Here is a 22,864-nt window from a genome sequence, read left to right on the forward strand (position 1 = left end):
GGAGAGGGAGAGAGGGGGAGAGAGAGAGAGAGAGAGAATCGTGACTTTAATCTTTGGGCGGCAGGCATGAGGGGGCGCATATAGTCAGGCAGGCTTCCTACGCTCCTGTTGGTTAGTTTTATATCTGTCGGTGGAACACTTAAAACGAAGTATTAGGGAGATGTTGCGCTTAAGTTTGGACTGTTGTGAATTTTCCACGCGAGAGTCACTGGATCCCATTTCTGGAGCGCCAAACTGAAACATATATCCAATGATTCATAGGCAGGCTACTTTAATTTTTTTTAACAGATCGTCTTCGGTTTCAGTCAGTAGCCTAGCTTATAATTTGTGGGATTTAAATTTCACAGACGTTTTTTTCTTCATATTTTCGTTATTTGTTCCATATGACATTGATGAACTCGTTTCACTCAACCGAGCGTAACTCTCGCGGACAATGAAGACCACTCGAAAATGCCGGGCTCTGTTGTCCGTGGGTTTGAACCTGTTAGCCCTCCTCTTCTCCACCACGGCATTCATAACGACGTACTGGTGCGAGGGAACCCAGAGGGTACCCAAACCGAACTGCAGCAAAGAAAGGCGACACAACTGCATCGATTACGGGGTGAACCAGACGGACCAGAGCAAAGTTCACTACAGCTGGGAGACTGGAGACGACAGGTTCCTCTTCCGACATTTTCACACTGGAATCTGGTACTCATGCGAAGAAAATATAGATGGAGCAGGTAGGCTACGCTATGACATTTACGCAGATGAATTCATATGGTTTAAGCAGAAACAGAAATCAATTCTCCAATTCGCAGCCTATAGTTTAACTTGTTTTAACAAGTGTTAAATGTTCTCTCAACACAGGAGAAAATCAAGGTGAAAGTATACATGCTTGGCAATTTGTTGTATTCCGTGTGACCACTGAATAATTTGTAGAAAAACACAACATATATTTAAAAATTGTTCAAATAAAATAAATGAATGTGTGCTTAATTTGTAAACCCTGAATGAGGCGAGCCACTTTTAACTGAAAAAGTTATCAATTTATTTCCGAATTGTTACGTTCACTGATCGTCAGCAACTGTTACTGCTGCTGCGTCTCATATTACGAAAACTATTGTACACTTTTTTCAGAAATTATTAAAATATTTAATAGCTTAAATAGGTAGTTTTTTCTGTGCTGTTTTGTGTGGGCGGAACAACAGACAGTTGTAAAAATATGGGAAGTTCATACGGACCGCGAGAACATGGAATCTCAGCAACAGCCCAGATTCTGCGATGAAAGAAATGCCTGTAACATTATTAACCTTTCTCAGATTTTACAGTTTAGGTCCAATTCAAAGAAGAAAGGGGCTGAGTAGCCGAATTTTGGCGTTCGAGGGGGAGAAACGACTTCTTTAATAGCCTGTCTTCTGCGGCTTCATTTTGGTTTTTTCTCGTTTCACAAATTGTTTGTGGGTGTGTTCGTGGGTGCAGACTCTCTTCACCTGGAAAACACATCAGCTCATTACAGGTCGCCATTTAGCCCTTGAGCCTCTTAGTCCGGGATTTATAGGAAAAGGTTGGGCAAAGGTTGCCTGGCAGGAAATATCAGACAGCTGGGGGTGCAGTCCGGTTACGGGGTTAAGGTTGCCAGGGGCTTGAGGGTGGGGCCACGAGCACGGCCAGAGCTGCGGGTGCCATCGCATAGGCTTGGAACTGGCCCGTCTTCACAAATCACTGCATATTTAGACTGACCAGATACTGACCAGGTCCTGCATTCCTTCTGTCCTCAGCGCTCCTTAATTACAAAAGGTTCTGGTTGTTTCTGATGTTGTATAATTGCCATAAAGTTGCTCTTCATCACTCGCCTTAATAAACTTTAAAAACGAGTTAAGTTTTGGTCTCAGTGGTACAGAAACCGAATGTTATCTGGTGGATCTTAAGAATTTTTGACATGTCTTTTAAGCTGTGTCACTGTCCACTCTCTGAAGAGAATTGCAAGTGTGTTTCTGGTGCTCACCTGGAACTACACATCACAGTACCACATACAAAAGGGGTTTTGAGCAGCGGTCTACAATATTTTAATGAGATGGTGATTGTGGTAGGTCAGGTGGCTGAAATATGGATCAAACAGTGCAGTGAGAACAATGATTAAAATATGCCTTTACCATTTTGATAGAAGGATAGTTCATTTTCTGGTGTTTTTATGTTATTTTTGTGTTAATCTATGTTTTGGATGAACCCAGAGTTTTTGTATACAATTAAGGATATTTTAGATACTTAAAGAAGTTTTTTTTAATGCCCTGCTGGCCCTACAATGGTTGAGATTGTGGATCAACACTTCATGCAATAGAGGCTGTATGTGTATATACCCTGATTATTATCTTAAAATTAATTTTAATCTCATATTTGGTTTGAACCATTTCCTATGATGCATGCAGCAAAAATAAAATAGATTTTTATATTTTTAGTTGTGAGTAAATGCTATATAGAATTAATGTGTTCATATGTATTGGCCCTGGGAACTGTACAGGCTGCTTGGAGATCCTTGAAGTGTATTGCTTTAAACCACAAACCCATTAATGCTTGAAATCCCTGAAAACGGTGAAGTTGTCAAGGTGGTGCTAGCCCACAGTAATGCACAGTGATGTACAATTACTCTCAGACTGCAGCTGCACAGCAAATGTTTCAGTGTTAAATAAATGGTAGCAGAGTTTATAAGACCAATAGGGATTCAAAGTTCATTTGAGTTAGAAGTACTCTTGAGTTGAATTTTCACAATATTTTGCTATGTACGATTGCAATAACTCCAGTTCCAAGATCGCTTTCCTCTCCATTGCAGGATTGAACTTAGCATATGATTAACATCATTTTCATACTCATAAAACCATTCAGTGACCCCTCATACCCTGTGTGATGGGGGCATTGTCATCCTGGAAGAGACCACGACCATCAGGATATAAATGTTTCATCGTAGGATAAAGATGATCACTGAGAAAAACTTTGTGTTGATTTTCAGTGACCCTTCCCTCTAAAGGGACAAGTGGACCAAAACCATGCCAGGAAAATGCCCCCCCCCCCCCCCCCCCACTGCATAACAGAGCCACAGGACCCCCTCGATGTAGGGGTCAAGCATTCAGGCCTGTACCGTTCTCTTGGTGTTTGCCATACATGCACTCGCCGACTTGTCGAGAATATGGTGAAGGATGACTCATCTGACCGTATCACTTCTTTCCACGTTTCTGTAGACCAGAGCCTATGGTTTTTGCACCACTGATCTTTCTAATGTGCATTCTTCTTTGTAATGAGAGGTTTATGTACTACAACCCTATTATAATATCCCTCCCTATCTAGTCGATGGGCTGCTCTTTCTGACACAGTCTGATCACACCCTGTATTGACATTGACATCATTTGAGGAAGAGTTGCTCTTCTGTTTTTCCTTACATATCGCACTAATGAGTGAGCATCACAGTCATCAAATGTGTGCTTTCAACCACAATTTCCTACCCTATTTACTGATGTCTTTCCCTTGCCACAGAGCATGATAGCATGTTAATTGCTTAATTGTATTAATTGTAATCAAGAAAACTACAAGATGTTAGTGAGATTTATGAACAAAATATTTAATGTGGCACATTGCATTTCCAAGGAAAAAAAATACGCATGCAGTAGCTTTAATTGCAATTGTTTCATGTGTAAGGAACTTTTGCCAGGAATAAAATAATAGTTTTTTTTCTAAAACATTGAGGTCTCTTTTAAAAAGTGCAGTCACGTCATGAGTCAATGAACCCGGTAGAGTTATCTGTGTCTGATTAGCTGTGGGGTGAGGGGGCGGGGCATCGTCTGAGAGAGACAGAGGTAGGGAGACAGAGACAGAGGGTGAGGGTGAGGGTGGGGGGGGGGTGGGGGGGTGGAGTGAGAGAGCATGGAAATGAGGATTACATAACAGGGCTTGATGAGTTTTTCCTCAAAGCAGATGTCACAACCCGCCTTCCGCCTTATTAATCAATAGCTTTGCGCCTAATGCGGCCAGAGGCATGATGACGAGAGCATCTGGGGATCAGATGAGAGAGAGAGAGCGAGAGAGGGAGGGAGAGAGAGAGAGAGAGAGAGAGAGAGGGAGAGAGCGAGAGAGAGAGAGAGAGAGAGAGAGAGAGAGAGAGAGCGAGAGAGAGGGAGAGAGAGAGAGAGAGAGAGCGAGAGCGAGAGAGAGGGAGAGAGGGAGAGAGGGACGCTGCCAACGTCGCACACAAGAAGCGTTTCGGCACTGAATGAGTGAACACTAGTGCATTTAAAAATCTCAGAGCTAAGGGTCTGAGTGTATTGCTCACTAAGAAAGCCCCTGTTGGGTTATGGTGTCATAAATGACAAAAGAATCTAGGGACCAAGTTTTATTTATTTATTTATTTATTTATTTATTTATTTATTTATTTTTGTGTCTGAATGGTCAGCACCGAGGATTTAAGCTAATTCTCTATGGGTCAGTGATTTGCAGTCCATCTTGAACCCTTTCTTCATTGGGCAGTGGAGATTGGGCGGATGGATTTTTCGGTAAATTTTTAAATGCTTCATCTAGCTGAGGCTCTTATTGAGGGCAACTTACTGGCGTGGAGAAGAACAGTGTCAGCAGGTTCTGTTTAAAATTCTTCACCGTTTACTACTTTCCTGACAAAGAAAAAACATAAAAATGGCAATTAAGTGTAGATGTTGAGTTATAAATGTGAGGCTAATTAGTGATGTGCTAACAATGCCCTATGGTCAGTACTTTATTCTGTCTGTGCTTCAAGTCCGGCCTAATTAGTGATTATTTATACATGGCACTGGAGGCAACAGCAGGGTATCTGGTTAATATTACTCCTGCTAGTTTTGAATTTAATATATCTGATATGACGCCCGGGTTAGACCACTTTAAAGTTGTCAATTAAAATCTAAAATTGTTCACCCCGACTGTCATTTAAGACTTAAAACAGTGAATGTGGCTTTAAATTCCTGTGGTATTTTTTCCAGCATTTTTTCTTCTTCTTTTTAAGTTTTTTTATTCTGAGTTTGGAGTGTGAAATCGTTTTTGTAGTTGGTGCCATTGTGGAAACGTTCTGCGTCGATTCAGGTGGAGAGTGGGCACGTGAGCCAACCCTGTCAGCTTACTCAACCCCCCCCCCCCTCCATTCCTGGGTGACCCTTTAACTAATGACACCTTGCTGTCCTTCCAGCCTTAGTCAGAATTGGCACAGTTAGGTTCAATTGCTGCTCACAATTTACTGTTTAGGTATTTAGAAGGTGCTTTTAGCCAGTGTGACGTGCAGTAGGTGCGTTTAGTGTGGCTAGGAAACCACAACTGGATCTTGAGATAATGAAGGTATAATCAAATCGGTGCCATTGCACAGATGCTTGCCAGAAGACATTCAAAACAATGGGAGAGAACAAGTTAGGGTTTTAGGGATCAACCTGCTTGGTCTGTCTGAGAGTGCAGACAGACAAGCAAGCTCTGCCCTCCCAAAGACAGGATGTCAAGCTGCTGCTTCTTTTGACTCCACTGTCTACCAGTCAGACGGTCCCAAACAATGAGCCTGAGGTGAGTGGTGAGCCACTGACTGCCAAGCCATGCTGGTGATGCTGCCAGACTGCACTGCCCGGCTCCCGGGCACAACCGCTGTTGGCAGTCTGGGTTTGACACCAGTCCACGGGGCCCATCCGCACACTAGGACAGCGCCTTTACAGGACCAGCCACCCAGCAGCCCTCTGTACCGTGCACACCACCCAACAGATGGCCTCATTTGGCGTGGAGCGTACGGCTAAGCCCTTTTCTGTGGGTCTTAATTATTTCAATGAACGGCCAGGCTCCTTTGAAACATTGGGACATTTCAAACCTCGAAAGCGCCTCATATTAAACCAAAGTGGGTGAAGACGAGTGGGGGAAGGGGGTTGAACGGGCAAGACTTGTCCGCCATATGCGTCTGTGCTGACGCCAAGGTCGTTTTTTTTTTGTCCTTTTCTTTTGCCTCGTCGCTTCTCAGTGAAAGTTCAGCCAATCATGTTGATTAAACAGGCGTCTGTAGGGTCACCTGGAGCCTCATGGCTCAGCTCTGACCTTTGACCTCGGTATGAGTAATTGGTTCCTGTCCCCCTACAGGGAGTGTAATAATTGTAACTTTGTGAGAAAAGGAACCTTTGAATAATGACCGCCTGTCAATCTATCCCAAAGGGTGTGCCCTATACAGAGGAATAGTGTATCAGCAGTAATACAGAAGGGCTGTAGGGAATATGTCAGATATTCTGAATATAATAGAGTATATCAATCACCATGGACCTTTTATGCATATGATTGGAAACATAGTGCACATTCTGGAAGGAAATGGAAAATACATACTTTAAATAAGATGTGAAAGTGGCAATATGCATTAGAATTTTATGCTGTGCCATATATATCTTTCCCTGTTCTGTTGGTTTTGTGTACCTGGGGACTGATAAATTGTTTTGGCAGAATAAGAGCCCCTGGAGACTAAGAACTGATACTACGATCTGCTGAAACCTTGGATGGGAGTTTCAAGCCTGTGTAGCAGCAACTCTAAAAATAACGGATTGCATTTCTATAGCGCTTTTCACAGTATCAAAGTGCTTTGGAGTGAGGGGGAAGCTCACCTCACCCACTGATGTGTCGTACCCAACTGGGTGGTGCACACCAGCCATTGTGCACAAGAACACTCATCGCAGATCAGCTGCGGTGGCGAGGGAGGAGCATCTTGCGTCTCGTCACAAGAGAGACTATTTTGTGCATGTGCACCCCATGCAATGTGGTGCAATTAATGTGCATCTGTTCACATTTCGTACCACAGAAATTCTTTGCCTTTAACTGCAATCATTTCTTTCATGTACTTTCTGTATGTTTTTCGAAATGCATTTAATCATTTGCAGATATGTATTTTGTAACCTTTCCATTTTTAATGGACAATATTACTGTGAAACTCATTGTTGCTGTAAAACTCGGTGCCCGGTTTGTGTAAAATAGATGCTTTGTATAAAATAGGGATTTTTGTGTATAGTAGGTGTACTTTTGACTTTCACCGTCAAGTTTGCCTCAAAGTGGAATTTGCTTGAGCATTGGAGGCTGGGGGTGTGGGGCTGGGCTGCTCAAACCCAAAGCAGTCTCATCTAGAATGTCTTTGAATGTTTTGAAAGTATTTGTGCAGCTGTGTAGGAAGTGTTCACTGAGAGGGATCCGTGGGCCCTGTCTACAGACGGGTCTGTTAGGACGAAATGGGCGTGCTCGGCTTCTCTGCCTCTCCTCACCCCCGTGGCCTCCTGCATCTGTGCCATCACTCCCCTCCGCAGGTTGTGCAGATCCCAGAGTTTTCATCCCCAACATGGCTGACCCGTGCCAGCTCAGTTACAATATGTTCAGCTGGAGCTGTTTGGGGGCTTGTCCTGCTAAAGAAAAATAAACTGGGTCTCGGTGTACCAATCATCCCCAAATCCTGACCATGACATGCCCAGGGAATTTTGGGGAACAATGTGCTTGAACTGTACTTGCCAGAGCATGACAAAGCACCTGTCATATCTGGTCTGACAGCATATTACATCTTATGCCTAATGCCTAAGTGTCATAATGTTTGCTGCAGCCAGTTTTAAACAAGTTGTTCTGAATCTGTTTTGTGAAGTTTGCTGCATTCATTATAACAGGGTTATGTCATTGGTCTTGTTATGCATTTTGTTATGCCATGAGTTGTGTAAATTTATAATGACATAATTTTGAAATTAGGGCTTATTGAATTTTCCCCTCAAATATAAAGTATATTTCAAAGTGAATAGTGCAAAACTTTCAGAGAAAAAAAAAGCATAGGAGGTAAATCATGGATGAGAGTATTTTAGCACGGAAAATGGGAAGTAGTCTTGAGATGTTGAGTGGAACTCAGCAGCTTAAGATGGGGGATTTTGAGGACTATTCTTCGGGGAGGAATCGCAAGAAGGGGCAAGCACTGACCACGCCGGCAAGTGTGACTGAGATAGTGTGTCAGTGGAAGCGGGCCTTAGCGTGTGCGCATTAGACACCAGCGGCTGTAGCAAAGAAAGCTGCCTCTTTATTTCATTTAGACCCAGTGATGGTGCGGAGGGCATGTCTCACGTGGGGGCGCGTTGCGAAAGACGTCGAGGGAAATCAATGTGTGCGCCACCCTTTTAGACCCCTCCGATTCTCGGCGGGGCGGGCTGTCAAAGAGACGGGAGCGCCGGGGGCTTCTGTAGAGAGCGCCTGAGTCTGCCGTCTCCGATGCTGGATAATAGAGGCGGTGGGTCTGAGAGATCGTTCGTTACAATGGCGACAGCCTTGTTAAACAACCGCTGCTAACCGCCGCAAATTACACCCAAAAAAAGGGTCTGAATCAGAAGCCGGTATTCATTAGTGTGGACCGGGAGGGATGAGGGAGTTAATTACTCCGGAATAATTAAATCCTTTCATTCTGTGTTAAATAGAAGCGCGTTGTGTTCTGTGAGCATTTTTCTTTTTTTACTTTCACTATCATAAAAATAGCCATTCTGAATTATTTGCATGATTTTAATAAATGCAATACTCAGTATTTAGTGGATACTCTTCGTATCCATCATAAACTTCATTAATTTTGATACTGTAAAGCGATAAATAATAAAACATACTGTAAATGCGAACTGTTTGGAACACATTTGAATAAATGCCAAAATACGTGGTACATTTTTAAACAGGTCTTAATTATTGTTGTTTTCCGGTGTGGTCTTTTTCGGTGGCCTAATTATGTATGACCAGCAGCATGAATCAAACTCAGGAAATGTGGTTTTCCCCAAAGTTTGTGACAGTGGCCTATGAATATTAATAAACTGTACCCTCATTTGCATGTCCAAAAGAGAAGAAAAATGTCAACCTAAAAGTTTTTAATTACGCTTCGTATTCACCTTTTGCCATTACAAATGTTCCAGTGCTCCGAGGGAAGAGTCAATGGTAGTTTTGTTCTCACTGTGTTTAATTGGAGAGCCCTGCTCATGTATCCATATGAATAGTAAATGGATGATTAGCCTTATCTGCGACAAAAATGGGAATTAAAGGAAATGTGAGGAGAGGTGTCCAATATGGGTTGAAGCACGCGGTTGAAATAAATGGATGCAAATGGAGAGTGATTTGCAATGTTGGAAATGCACTCTGAATGCGAGTAGTCATAAGCCGTCGTTTTTTTTCTGCCTTCTGTTTTTGTATACCTTTTTTGTCCCAATTTTTTTTTTTTTTTTTTCACTTTACACAGCAAAATTGTCGGTGTTAATTCAACTCTAAGAGAGTTTTTATACAATTCCGGTGGGGAACGTGAGGCCACTAACAGAGCTGAAAGTACTCTTTCAGAATTTTCAGTGAACATTGTGCTGTATATTTCTGTGTGCTGTATAGTCTTTTTTTTAAGTGCACGATGGCTCACTTTAGCCCATTTCATCTGTCATTTTCAGAGGGTGCGTTTTATCTCTGCCGCCCCCCCCCCCCCCCCCCCCCGACCTGCTCGCAGCCAGCCGCCGAGCCCCCCCGTCCTGCGCCGCTGTCGCTGGTACCAGGGCGTTCCTTATTACACAGTGAGCCACGGGAACACCCAGCCCTCCCTCCCTGGCCGATATTTAAATAGGGATAAGACCGCTGCGATTGTGGCAAACAGGGAGGAGCTCCACCAGTCAGAGATTGTTGGCAACAGCTAATAGACCAGTAAAATGCAGGCAGCGTTTTGACCGGTGGGAGTTGCTGGAGAGCGATGAGACCGGATCCCGGGCCGACCGAACCCTCGCTAGCCGTGCGTCACCCGGCGGGATTACTGGCTGCAGTTGGCACTGGCGCAGCAGGTCCCCGTCCATGCAGGGGAACCGTGCCATGACAGGGCCAGCCACACACACAGCCCTGTCATCCTGTTCCTTTTCAATGGCAAATGATGATGTCAGAGAGTAATCTGTCACTCTTGGGGTTGCCAGTTGTCCATTTGCTCGAGTTTTTTTTTTTTTTTTTTTTTTTTTGGCACCATCTCAGAGTTGCCATATTTCAAAGCCTGAAAGTGGATGGAAACCGGCTCAAACTGAATGGTATTTCCCTCAGAATGTATTATCCCCCCGGTTTGCGCTAACTGTATTCTGAGGGCAGGCAGGCTGGGAATATTGTTATAAATGGAGCTGTCTGTGTTTGTCATATTCTGAATTATGGGCAGATGCTGTGCTTGGTGAATTGTGGTACAGCGCGTGTTCTTGTCGATGTGATCTGTCCTGGAAGGAAGGTACAAACACACACACACACACACACACAAGTACACCCATGCAGACTGAGAGAGACATGAAATCTCTCACTTTGGATGTCTTCGGATTATCCGCTCTGATGGTCAGTGCGTTTGCCTGTAAGAGAGCCTGAGGAATATAGATCCCAGGGCCTTTCTGTTCCAATGCCACGGAAATGGGTTGCGAGTTTCCTCCCTCCCCCTTCTCTGAACAAAAAAACAAACAAAAAAGTCAAGATTTCCAAAAGAAAATATGATACAACTCCATGTTTGTAATTCCAAAATATATTGTGATGTATAAGAAAGTATACAGATTGTTGACACTGTCTTACATGCAGTGGCTTTTACATAGAAATTATGTAGTTTGTTTAAAAATATTTTTATAATGTATCCCACTAAAGAAGTGAAAATTGCATTTTAAAGTGGGAATGATTGAACAGACTAGTTTTGTGTACACTGCATTTTGTAATAGTTGTGTTACCTTGGCATGCTTTTATTGTAGCTTTTCTTCAGGAGTCATTTAGTCTCTCCGGCAGCCTGGGCCTACTGTATAATGTACTCAAAAGGAGTATCAAGTGCCAAATTCAAAGTTTTCCGAACAATTTAGTCTCAAATTGACCCTGTAAGGAAGTGAGCTTTATTTCTAATGCCTTGTAAATCTACTGTGCATGCCAGTCCTTATTTAGCACAACAAGGACTTTTTCCTTTTGAAGGCGCTTTGATCTCCACAAAAGCCATTTTATCTTCGGTGAAGTGCTACTGGTTGCCGTAGGAACTGCGTCTTCAGCGCAGCTCACATTTGGTCGGAAACCGCAGTCCCTCAACGAAGGTTGCTGGGAAAGCATGCGTCGTCATGACGACAAAGTCTGAGTGGATGAGAAGTTTGGGAACTTAAACGTATACAAGAAACGCCCAAAATGGTCTTAAAATGTTTCTTAATTGCGGACTTTGCGTCCTATCAGGACTGTTGCAAAACAGAATGTGAGAAATCACGGTTCTCATATCAAACTCACACTCTCTTGTTTGCTGAGGCTCCGTCGTGTCTGTGATCAATAGTTAATCAATAGCTCGCCGGCATAACCGATGACTGAAGTGAGATAAAATAACTTTCACTGCGAGTTTCGACTTTGTGTGTTAGCCAGTCAATCGATATGCTGGATGAGTCCTGTCTATTGGGCTGAGTGATGAGGTCTAGTGTGGAACCCAGGATAGAGTTTACACATATTTATAAATATCTCAGTAACAAATTTGTTATTCTTTATAAAATAATAATTGCAAGACGTAATCCGCACAGCTACATTCTCACAGTTTATCTATGGCTCCAATAGGGACTAAATGTACCCTCGTAAGAGTTGAAGGTACGCAATAAGTAAACTGAATATTTTGCTGTTCATGCTTGGACTGTCTCAGAGGTATGCATGGCTATTTATTACAGTTCTCATTTCTTCAGTACTTGTTACATTTACCTGCATACCAAGCTTTATGTGCTAAGCAGACTGCATTTGCAAAGAAAAATCCCTTCAGTCGATTGTTTGCACTCAAGGTCATTTGCACACTTGCGCTTAAAACTTTGGAAACTATGGAGCTACCACCCACATTCAGCAATGGCACGACCCAGACTCGATCAGAGACCATGTGGCTTGTCCATGAACTGCCGTGTTGTTCCTTAACCGAGTGAGCCTCCCAGCACCCCCATAATGTGCATTGTTTTACATTGTTTGCTGAAATATTTGCCAATATTTTTGTGCGCTGCAAAATTTTTTATTGTAGCAAGCAGTGACCTCACATGTCCATTGTGTTTGGCATGTTTTTATTCTTATATACGCTGAGAGTTCCCTAGCTGTGTGCAGTGCAAAGGTTTCTTAACTCAACAACTTATAAAGTTGCACTCTTGGTCTCACGCCTTGTTAACCTTGTGTCTTCTCAGGTGAGAAGTGCAGAAGCTTTATTGATCTGGCCCCAGCATCTGAGAGGGGTGAGTATAGGCCTTCATTTTCTCTCTTAAGCCTGATTTATGCTTCGTGGCACAACCCTTTCGACGAGTGTCGCATGACAAAAAGTATTTAAAAAATGGAAAAAAGTGTCTCAACGCTTTTTTTCCCCCAGTGTCGCACACCTCTAGAATTTTGTTGTCGCAAACTTCATACTTTGTCTCCCACTGTTGATTGGACAGCCAAATGAAGTACCGGAATTCATTGTCATGGATATACGTCATTATTTTTTGTTTATATAAATCTGAGTGACAGACCGCCTTCTTTTTTCCTTTTGCATCATTTTTTAAAACAAAAGTAGATATTAAATTCATTCCTCCCCCTGTTTCTCAGTAGTTTCGCCGGGAGATAAACAGCATAAACATCAACAGTTTGGCGTCTCGTTACCACAGACAACAGAATCCTCTCCACAGACCTTCACCGAAGTATAAATGCGGAACGTTGTTTGAGACTCATTTTTGTTGCACGGCACTTGTCGAAAGGGTGTGCACGACGACGTATAAATCAGGCTTTATGATCTGTCTGGTTCTGGCAAGTCTGAGCTTAGGCATGTATATCATAATCATTAGCATCATCCTTGTCACAATAATCATTGACGTCAGCATTGTCATCATCAATATCATCACCAAAGAAGCTATATGTTTATTGGCCAACACTCAACAGTGAACCAGTGAACATACAGAGCTATAATATCAGGTGGCTTTGACTTTTAATACCAAATTGCTCCATGCAGACCACAATTATTCTGATAATGGTTGTACTAATGTAATGAGAACGATAATACGTTTGCATCTCCATTACATTTTACAGTTAGAGTGACTTTAAACTGAATGTTTTGGTCCATAAAACCCACATTGCTCAACCACTGCACTGCTCCAATTTTATACTTATCATTTATCTTAATGGGTGTTTACTGAACCAATTCGTATTAATCTCCTGAAAGGCACAGTGCTGTGCTTGCATTCATGCTGTATCTGCTTACCCACCCTTATAGGTATTTGATCCACTTGAATATATTACAATATTTATGGTATTATGGTATCTCACTGGAGTAAATGCACCAAACTGGACATGTATGCAGCACAGACCTGGGTCAAATACGTATTTGTTTAAGATTCAAATACTTTTTTTATGCTTTACTGATCTTGTCTGGTGTATTGGAACCAATGAAACACTCTCAAAAAGTGCAAACCCCGCCTTCTGGTCATATTGGCAGGCTCAGTTACACCAGGCAAGATCAATAGAGCGCAGAAAAGAATTTGAAACCAAAATAAATACGTATTTGACCCAGGTCTGATACAGTCTATCAATTAAAATAGTTGATATACGTATATCATACACACATGCTGTATGTATATTTTTATGTATAGGTGAATATATATACAAACACATATGAAATAAAACTGTTCATAGAATATGGCAGATGGTGAATATGAACAGTATGTATGTGACAATGTGAGCACATGCTTGTCTGTGCTCTTCTGAATCCGTAGCAGGAAACCAATTATGAGCGCTGCTATGTGATTGGCCGTTCCAGAAACGGGAGTACATGTGGAAAAGATGAATGCAAAGAAGGCTGACAAAAAAGGGTGTCTCTTTATGTTATTCTGAGGGTAATTTTGGTCATGCTGATGGAGTTTCTGGTGAAAGAGAATGTATTTCCTCTGTGTTATATACTGTATACAATCCCCAAGTGTGGTTTAAACATGAACATGCAAATAATCGTGTAATCATGTTACATTTATACTGCATTTAAGAGTTACATGGAACTCTTTCCCAGAGTTACTTGCAGGGCATAATGGTTTAGCAAAGAGCGGGGGCAATGCCTAGTCAGCAGTTTCACAACCAGCAGTCACAGTCCATACATAAACCTACACCAAACCATAGCAGGTGCGAGAGGGAGTTTGAGGGTGTAGCGCTTTGAACAGTAAATGGGTTTGAGGACATAGTGTTCAATGTAGCATAGCTAGGGCTAATAAACCAATAATAAACGCTTTCAGAGTTTGTTGAGCCAAGATGTAATGTAAACAGGTGTATTTTCTGTCTGCAGGAGAAGATAGACAGTGACTCTGTTGTCCTGACTGTAGTGAAAGAGACAGGTATTTACCTTAATGATGGACAGGGGAGAAGTGTGGGTTTGTGCTCTTTCCAGTCTGATTTATTTGAAAGTTAACTGCAGAATACTGAATTGGGAAGCATTTTATTATTGTTGTAAAAAAAAAACAAAAAAAAAACGGACTGAATTTCATTAAATTCCAGTTCATGCTGGCTTCTGGCAGCCCAGGGAAGCCCAGTGTCTCTTCACAAATAATTGTTTCTGAACAACGAGAGTATAAGCAACAGGGGGTAAACAATCACACTCAGATGGAAAGTCTTGCCAGATTCACCCACAGCACTTGTTAGGCATTAAAGTGTGACTGAGTAGAACCCTAAATCTGGCTGGATGCCAGCGGGCACTGTTCAGCGTGCATCCAGATAGGGCAAAACCAAATGTGAGTTGTGATGTTTTTAAAAAATAAAAACGCTCAGAGATGGGAATCAAATTAAAACACTGCAGATTTTAATTGGAAACGTTTATCTAATTGTGACCTGTTAAAATCACTGTGTAATTACTGAAATTCGGCTGCCTCAAAGGCAAAACTCTCGGTCCATGACCGTCATTACGAGCGAACCGTGAGCTTCGAATGCGGCGTGTAATTAATTCTCTTTTGTAAACACGGGCTCCTCTCAGAGCTGCACCGGAACCTTCCGCTGTTATTCATAGTTGGAGGTGAATTATTCGGAGACTTAGGAGATTTTTGAAAAATGCTGTGAAACACAAGCGGCGTTTATCCACCGAATTTGTGTGTGTTTCAGAATGGCTCTGCCGGACTCGGCAGCAGATGCCGAGGCCCTCGGGCCCCTCGGGGCCAGGCTCTGTACAGTGTGCAGTGGCGAGCCCACGCGACTGAACGGCACGTTCTGGGCATCAAACCTCCCTGCTTTTTTTTTACGCTCGCGTTGATTTGCTCATGATTTTATTTATTTTATCCTTGATCCTCTCCCGTGATTCTGCGGAGAGGTAGCCAGCGGCTGTTCCATCTGCGCGCAAATGCTCCTTTCGTTTCGTTAAGGGCCCAAAGTGTGATGGGAGGGGGGGCGTGGCCACGGGGGGGCTATTCACTTCCCCGTTGTCCTTGTTTGCGTCCGTCCCAGCTGCTCGGGGCGGCCCCGCACTGCCCTGGGAGGAATCCCAGCTGGAAAACTGAAAGGAGAAAAGAGGGCTGGAAAAAAAAAGCCCCCAGATTTATTATTACAGAACAAGCTGGGAGCAGGAAGGACGGATGGGTTTAAGGACCTCTATCTCAGCGCTGCAGCCTTTAAATTTATTGGATTCACTCTTCGGGAAAAAACCAGAGGCGACAGGGGACATATTTCTCCCGGGCTGCTACACGGAACTGTACTGACGTTGCATTTTCTGTCCCAAGCTTCCTGTGGGCTGCGCAGCTAGGGGTAAAGGGGACAGCAATACGTGCTAGCATCGCAGTGCTAATTTACCTGAGCTTCCCTAAGAGCGTGTGGACTGTTTCACAGAAATAACGAAGGATAAGAAAACAATTAGGCTTTGTCCGCATGGCATCTTAGCTGTGCAATAAATTGTCACTTTATTTTTTAACAGAGCTCAAATGAAGGGCAGGCCTGGGCCAGATTATCAGTGGAAACGTGAACTTTTCAGACACCAGCAGACACCAGAGGAATTTCTGCTGATCACTGCCAAATTTAAAAGAAGCTAATTTGTATACAGTATATAATAACACTGTTCAGATTAGCTATTCTTTCTTGTGACTGTGATGTTTTAGTCAGTAAGACGCTTGGATGAAAATTCTCAGGAAATACAGCATTTTTACTGGCATGTAAAAAGTGAAGGTATTTCAGATTCGACGCAGGTCCGGGAGGCAGGTTTGGGAAGGAAGGCTCCGATCCCGCCGTTTTCTCCGCGTGTACCGGATCGAGCCGTCCCGTCGCTGGCGGGGGGGAAAGAGAGGTCCCCCTTCGCGGCGGGAGTGACTTTGCGTTGCCCCCCCCCCCCTCAGTAACTCTCATTAATTACAGCCCGACCACACAAGGGCGCTGCGCTCACATTCACATGCGCGGCAGCCACCTCGGCCCTGACGCAGCGCGCGGGTTAGCCGAAGAGCAGTAAAGCAAATGAGCTATTAGCGCGCTAACTGATGGTGATGGTGTCATTACGCAGACCTGCAGCACAGCATTGGAGCACGGGGAGGGGTTCGGCCCTGGTCTCTCGGCACCCGGCGGCCATTACGCACCAGCTGCGTCGGCTGCGCAGTCCTCCCACGCAGCTCGTCTGCGCAGCTCGAGCGGTGGAGATGAGGGCCGGGGTAGGAAGGGCGGAGGGTGCACATGCTGCTCTTTGCCCTTCCACATGGACAGAGGACATTGCGCAGGCCCGGTCTAAATTGTGGAGAGAACTGGGGGAAGAGTAGGCCTTTGAGGAAAATAAAGGCAGGCGGTCTGTTTGGTTTGGAATACTAAGCCTCTCTAAATCAGCCCTGTGCGGATCTGTGGGTGGATTCGTCCCATTTCTGTTTAGTCAGTTCAGGAAATGAACAGAATTTCAATCTGTTCTTTGAAGAGTCCTCGTAGAATACGATGGGTGTTTTTCAACACAGGTGTTCGGTGATTCATTTCCTAATTTGATATATAGTGTGTGTGTGTGTGCATGTACGCGCGTGTGTGTCTGTGTGTGTGTGTGTGTGTGTGTGTTTGTGCATGTACGTGTGTGTGTGTGTGTGCACGTGCATGTATGTATGTGTGTGTGCATGTGCGTGCGTGCGTGCGTGCGTATGTGTGTGTGTCTGTGTGCATGCATGTAAAACATAACACCCATTGTGTTCTTTCACAATGGGTGTTATGTATTTCAGGTTGATGTATTTCAGAGCGTGTTTAATGGTGGTGTGAGGGGCAGAAGCCAGGTCCTGAGGGTGCTGTTAACACCAGCCGCTCTCCCTGCTCCCCTGTCTCTGCAGGAGTCCTCTGGCTGTCGGTGGTGTCGGAGGTGCTGTACATCATGCTCCTGGTGGTGGGCTTCAGCTTAATGTGTCTGGAGCTCTTCCACTCCAGCAACGTGATCGATGGACTCAAACTCAACGCCTTTGCGGCCGTCTTCACTGTGCTCTCAGGTACATCCCCGCCCGCACCCACCCCCCCCACCCGCTCCCCATGCCACCCCAAACCTCTCCACCCTGCCCCACCCCCAACACTGCCCTCCTTTCACCAGACAGCCCCAAATTCACCCCCAACCAGCACGACACCTGACCCCCCGGTGCCTCAACCCCAATGCCTTGCTGCTAAACGCAGCTAGCGACCCAAATCTCTCCACCCCGCACCCTCCTCACGCATCTACCGTTCCTCGTTTTGGTGACGGTTCCGATGGCATCGGTCTTTTCCCTGCGCTCTCGGAGCCGTGGCTGGGCCCGGCCGCGCCCTCGCTCCCTCTCAGGTGCAGCGGGACCATTAAAGACCTCCAGCCTGTTGTGTCAGCACGAGGGGAAATCGAGCGCGCCTGCTCACGCCACCGAAGAGCGTTCTGAAGGGTGACAGGGGGGCGTTTCTATCTGATGCATTTCTTATTTGTTTTTTTGGCGTCTGGCTGTTCTTTGTGTGCCAAGGTTGTCGAAAGGTTGCCTAATGGATCGGTTATTCTTCCGAACCTCTGTGGACCGTGGACGGGAGCAATTGTAAAATCACAAAGCGCAGAAATGCATGAATAAATAAATAAATAAAACAAATCAGCAGAATAACACATCTCTCCCACAGCTAGTACGCTGTAAACAACTGGAATAGGTCTCTATAATGGAATTTAAAATCCTAGTTATGGATTATGTATATTGCCTTTGTTCTGTGCAATATAAACTGTATCAACATTATATATGGAAAGGATAATTACATGAAATGATACATATCAAATGGATAATTCATGAAATTGATAAATAAATAAATAAATATATATATATATATATATATATATATATATATATATAACATAGTGTCGAACAGTTAAAAATGTTTTGGAGGGGAGCCTTTTCTTTAAAGAAATGCCACAGTAAAGTAAAAAAAAAAAATTTTATATTAGATTTTTCTATATAATTTAGTCGTTTCAGGACAGGTTTTCAGTACAATGGACCCTGGAATCCTTGCTTTTGGCAGCGGGTTCTGAGGAGGCAGGTAAAGCAGGCCGGTAGGGGGGTGGGGGGGGGGGGGGGGGGGGGATCCAGCGCTCGCCGTATCCGCCGCGTTTCTCTCCTGCCTTAGCGACCGCGACGGCGGCGATGGCGGCGGCGGCGTCCCTGTAATTCCCCGCTGCCTCTGAGCCCCGACGGCGGCTGGTTCCGGGCGGGGATTACTCCGCTGGTCTGCCGGCCCACGCCACTGTTCTTTTTGCCTGCTAATGCCCTGTAGTTCCAGCGCCAGTGCTGATCGAGCTCAGGGATTGCCATGCGCTCTCCCTGCTGTGGGTGAGCACAGTGAAAACACAGAGCCTGGAGACTGCACTTTTCTGTGACAGAGTACATTTGATTCCTCTTGGATATGACGGAGTTAAGCTGAAATTGGGAAAAATTGAACAGTGTGCTGTGAGCATTCCGGGAGTGTTTGCAGGAGTCACCTGGATGGGGGTGCACTTGGTCTGACCCAGCATTTTAAATCACCACAATTATGCCACTTGTTCATTTGTTGATTAAAAAAAACTACTTTTTTAGACAAAAACTCAGTGACGTGTTTAAGTTCTTGCTTCACTTCATGCTGGAGGTGTGATTGGCGCTGTCCATGGTGCTGAAGGCCTCCCGGGCTTCTGAGACAGTGTCACAATGTGTTTCTGAATTGGTGTGTAGTAACAAGCTAAAATTAAAGAAAAATGTGTGAGGACCAAATTCATCCTCACAAAACCAGGCCCCTCCCCGAGCGCTTGTCAGCTAGCTGATATTGTGCTTCACCGCTCAGTCCAGATAAGCTCGTACTCCGCTTGACCGGGCAGACCCCGTGGGTTCCCAAAGGACCAGAGGGGGTCACTACCGAGCAAGGATGTCACCTGGTCGGTTACCACCGAAAGTTGAAGGAATGATGTAGTTCTGTTTTTTAATACATATTCATTAACCCCCCCTGCCCCCCCCCCCCCCCCCACACACAGTTTTTTCACCTTTGACTCTCTTTTGAGTTTGAAACCTTTTTTGCTTCTCCCTCTTCCCCTCTCTGATATTCACTTTCCTCCTCTTTCTCACGCATGCACTTTCTCTCCATCCCCCTTCTCTCCCCTCCACCCCCCCCCCCCCCCCCCCCCGCTCTCTCCCTCTATGTCTCGCTCTCTCTCTCACTCGCCCGTTCGAATCAATGGAAGGAGTGGATGTAATTTAAAATCCGAATATCATTACCCCGAGCCGCGCTGCACCTGCATGATGAAACGGGACAACTCTGGACGGACTGCGAGATGGTTCAATTACACCCGCCATTAAAAAGCTATTTGGATAGATTTATGAGACGCATTTGCTTCCTGACAGGATCATATTCCTAATTTAATTAAAAGGACAGAGAGGGAGCGGGCCCACACACGCCGTTTCCCGGCTGAGCGTTTCCAGACCGTAACGCGTTCTCCCGCAGTAAAAATAGCATCCCCTGGCGATTGTGTCTTTGCGGGGTTACAGACTGGAGAAGTTTTTGAAAATATCTGTAAAAAAAAAGTTTTTACATATCATGGAAAAGCCTGAGGCTTTGAAGGAGAACTTTACCGCACAAAAAAGATAATAAGCTTCATTGGGATTTAATGTACTGTACAAAAAAAACTGTCTGTTACATCTGCAGAAATGTATTTTTCCACGTCAGCTGTTTCCAGTACAGTACAGCATCTCACCTCAAAACCTCAAAACTAACTGAACTGTGTTTTTTTAATGAAAAACACAAGTATACCACGCATGATGCAACGGAATGTAAACATAAAATCCTAAGCAGAGTTTTGTTCAGTAGTTTGTATTTATGGATATCCACGTGTGTGTGTGGGTGTGTGTGTGTGCCTGCTTGTGTGTGTGTGTGTGTGTGTGTATGCCTGCTTTTGTGTGTGTGTGTGTGTGCGCGTGTACCTGCATGTGTGTGTGTGTGTGTGTGTACCTGCATGCATGTGTGCCTGCTTGTGTGTGTGTGTGTGTGTGTTTGCCTGCATGCATGTGTGTGTGGGTGTGCCTGCATGCGTGTGTGTATCTGTATGCATGTGTGTGTGTGTGTGTACCTGTATGCGTGTGTGTGTGTGCGCGCGCGTGTGTGTGTGTGTTTGTACCTGTGTGTGTGTTTGTGTGTGTGTACCTGTGTGTGTGTGTGTGTGCGCGTGCGTGTGTGTACCTGTGTGTGTGTGTGTGTACCTGCATGCGTGTGTGTGTGTGTGTGCGTGCGTGTGTGTGTGTACCTGTATGTGTGTGTGTGTGTGTGTGTGTACCTGTATGTGTGTGTGTGTGTGTGTGTGTGTGTACCTGCATGCGTGTGTGTGTGTGTGTGTGTGTGTGTGTACCTGTATGTGTGTGTGTGTGTGTGTGTGTGTACCTGTATGTGTGTGTGTGTGTGTGTGTGTGTGTGTGGACCTGTGTGTGTGTGTGTGTATGTGTGTGTGTGTACCTGTATGTGTGTGTGTGTGTGTGTGTGTGTGTACCTGCATGCGTGTGTGTGTGTGTGTGTGTGTACCTGCATGCGTGTGTGTGTGTGTGTGTGTGTACCTGTATGTGTGTGTGTGTGTGTGTGCGTGCGTGCGTGCGTGCGTGCGTGTGTGTGTGTGTGTGTGCGTGCGGTGTTGTTTTGCAGGGCTCCTGGGGATGGTGGCTCACATGATGTACACACAGGTGTTCCAGATCACGGTCAGCCTGGGACCGGAGGACTGGAGGCCTCACACCTGGGACTACGGCTGGTCCTTCTGGTCAGTGCTTCACCTCCTCCACCTCCCTCTCCCGACCTCCACAGCCTGTCTGCCAGACTGGGTTAGGGTGGGGCGCAGACGTGAAACCTTGTTAGTGCCCTGATGGACTGCAGACTGCAGCCACCTGAAGGACCAGAGGAGGAGCTGTTGTGTGACGAGGGAGAATACCCAGCCAATAGAACAGGCTTCTTCTGTGGGCGAGGCTGTTAGGGTCAGATCCCCGCTGCCACACGTGGCTGCTGGCGACATTCTCCAGCGTGACAGTACAGTCATGCAGTGCTGTAACTGCTCTCATCTTTGTTATATGCTGCATGGCAAATTCCTTTAAAAAATGGCTGCGTTTTTTTAATTGATGAAATTATACACTGGCAAGTGAAATCAGTGGGGTGTTGATGCTATTGGCAGTAATTGCTAATGCTAATCAAATGTGAGGCTCAGTCGTTTGTTCAAACCAGTATGTTATGAGTAATGTGGAGAGCTCAAAGGTAAATCAAAAGCAGGCATTGTGTTAAAACTGTGCAGGACTGTGGGAAATTTACTTCCTAAACACTTGCATAATCACAATTACATACTGTACTCATTTCTGAAAAAGAATTTGGGTGCCGGCTCCTCCCCAAACACCAAGCAACTGTGTGACCTAAAATTGAAGGTTTTTTTTTTTTTTTTTTGAGGGATTCCTAGACAAGTCACTATCTGTCACAGCTGAAATCAGATGGGTGGAAAGGGTAGGTATTGAACAACCTCTTACTGAACCTGCTCAGTCAGTACTCGTTACCTGTTTGTGACTCATAGCAAATGTGTGGTTTTTTTTTGGGAAAAGACGGTTTAAAACTGGTAAATGTAGGTTGTCAGAAGGAACAGAAATAAGCTTTTGCGAAGATATCAAAATGCACTGTGGGTTCTTCGGCGATAAAAACAATCCTTTTTATACATATAAAGTCCGTCATTAGTTTCTCACACACCCAGACAGATCAGTGCTGATTAGTGGGTTCCCATGGAAACCAGCTCAAAGGTGAATGTTGGTGCATATTGTTCAGCGCAAACAGATATTCTCGCTTGGATGAAGGTCTGCGAATTCACAACACAGAAAATTCTTTGAAAAGAGTCCTCCCACACATCTGTGTTTCTCCTCACCTGGCCTGCTGTATTTCCAAGGTAAAACCCCGCTGAATAGACTCAAACCTGCTCATTCAACAGAGTTTCTGCAGCAGATTAGATCAGTGCTAACAGAACAGCACTTGATAAGACTTGATAAAAGTCACTTAAATATATTTGATTTTGGTGCAGAATGTGTTTTTTTAAATATTTGTTTGGCATTCTGTTATTTACTGGCAAAAATATTATTTTAAAAGGAATCACAATATTATTCAAGATTTGACATATGTTTTTTTAACATTCAGGTATGTTATACATTTAATCTTTGGGAGGATATTCATTATTATGCATAAATTAAAGTGTACATTTGCATAGATACATATTAATATATTTCACACTTGTGAAAATCATAATTGAATATTTAAAAATGCATGCAGTATATTTTGGTCAACTGTTAAACCTGCAGGCAGATGGCAAGCTGCTAAGGGGATTCTCATGCAGATCTAACACTTTTGCCAAGTCACTCTGGAGCCCAGCATTACACTACCGTAAAAATCTCTCTCTCTCTCTCTCTCTCTCTCTTTCTCTCTTTCTCTTTTT

The 22,864-nt window shown here is 44.4% G+C and overlaps 1 protein-coding gene across 1 annotated transcript in view; it reads left to right on the forward strand.

Moving 5' to 3' along the window:
• Positions 1-22,864, forward strand: part of gsg1l (gsg1-like) — a 26,565-nt gene continuing 3,701 nt past the window's right edge. The window contains exons 1-4 of the mRNA XM_035399167.1: positions 1-722; positions 12,156-12,203; positions 17,247-17,399; positions 21,058-21,169. Of these exons, the coding sequence (XP_035255058.1) occupies positions 434-722; positions 12,156-12,203; positions 17,247-17,399; positions 21,058-21,169 (602 nt within the window). The 5' untranslated portion in view covers positions 1-433. The remainder of the gene's footprint in view (positions 723-12,155; positions 12,204-17,246; positions 17,400-21,057; positions 21,170-22,864) is intronic.

The sequence above is a fragment of the Anguilla anguilla genome, chromosome 17 (genome assembly GCF_013347855.1).
Source record: "Anguilla anguilla isolate fAngAng1 chromosome 17, fAngAng1.pri, whole genome shotgun sequence".
NCBI classification, from domain to species: domain Eukaryota; kingdom Metazoa; phylum Chordata; class Actinopteri; order Anguilliformes; family Anguillidae; genus Anguilla; species Anguilla anguilla.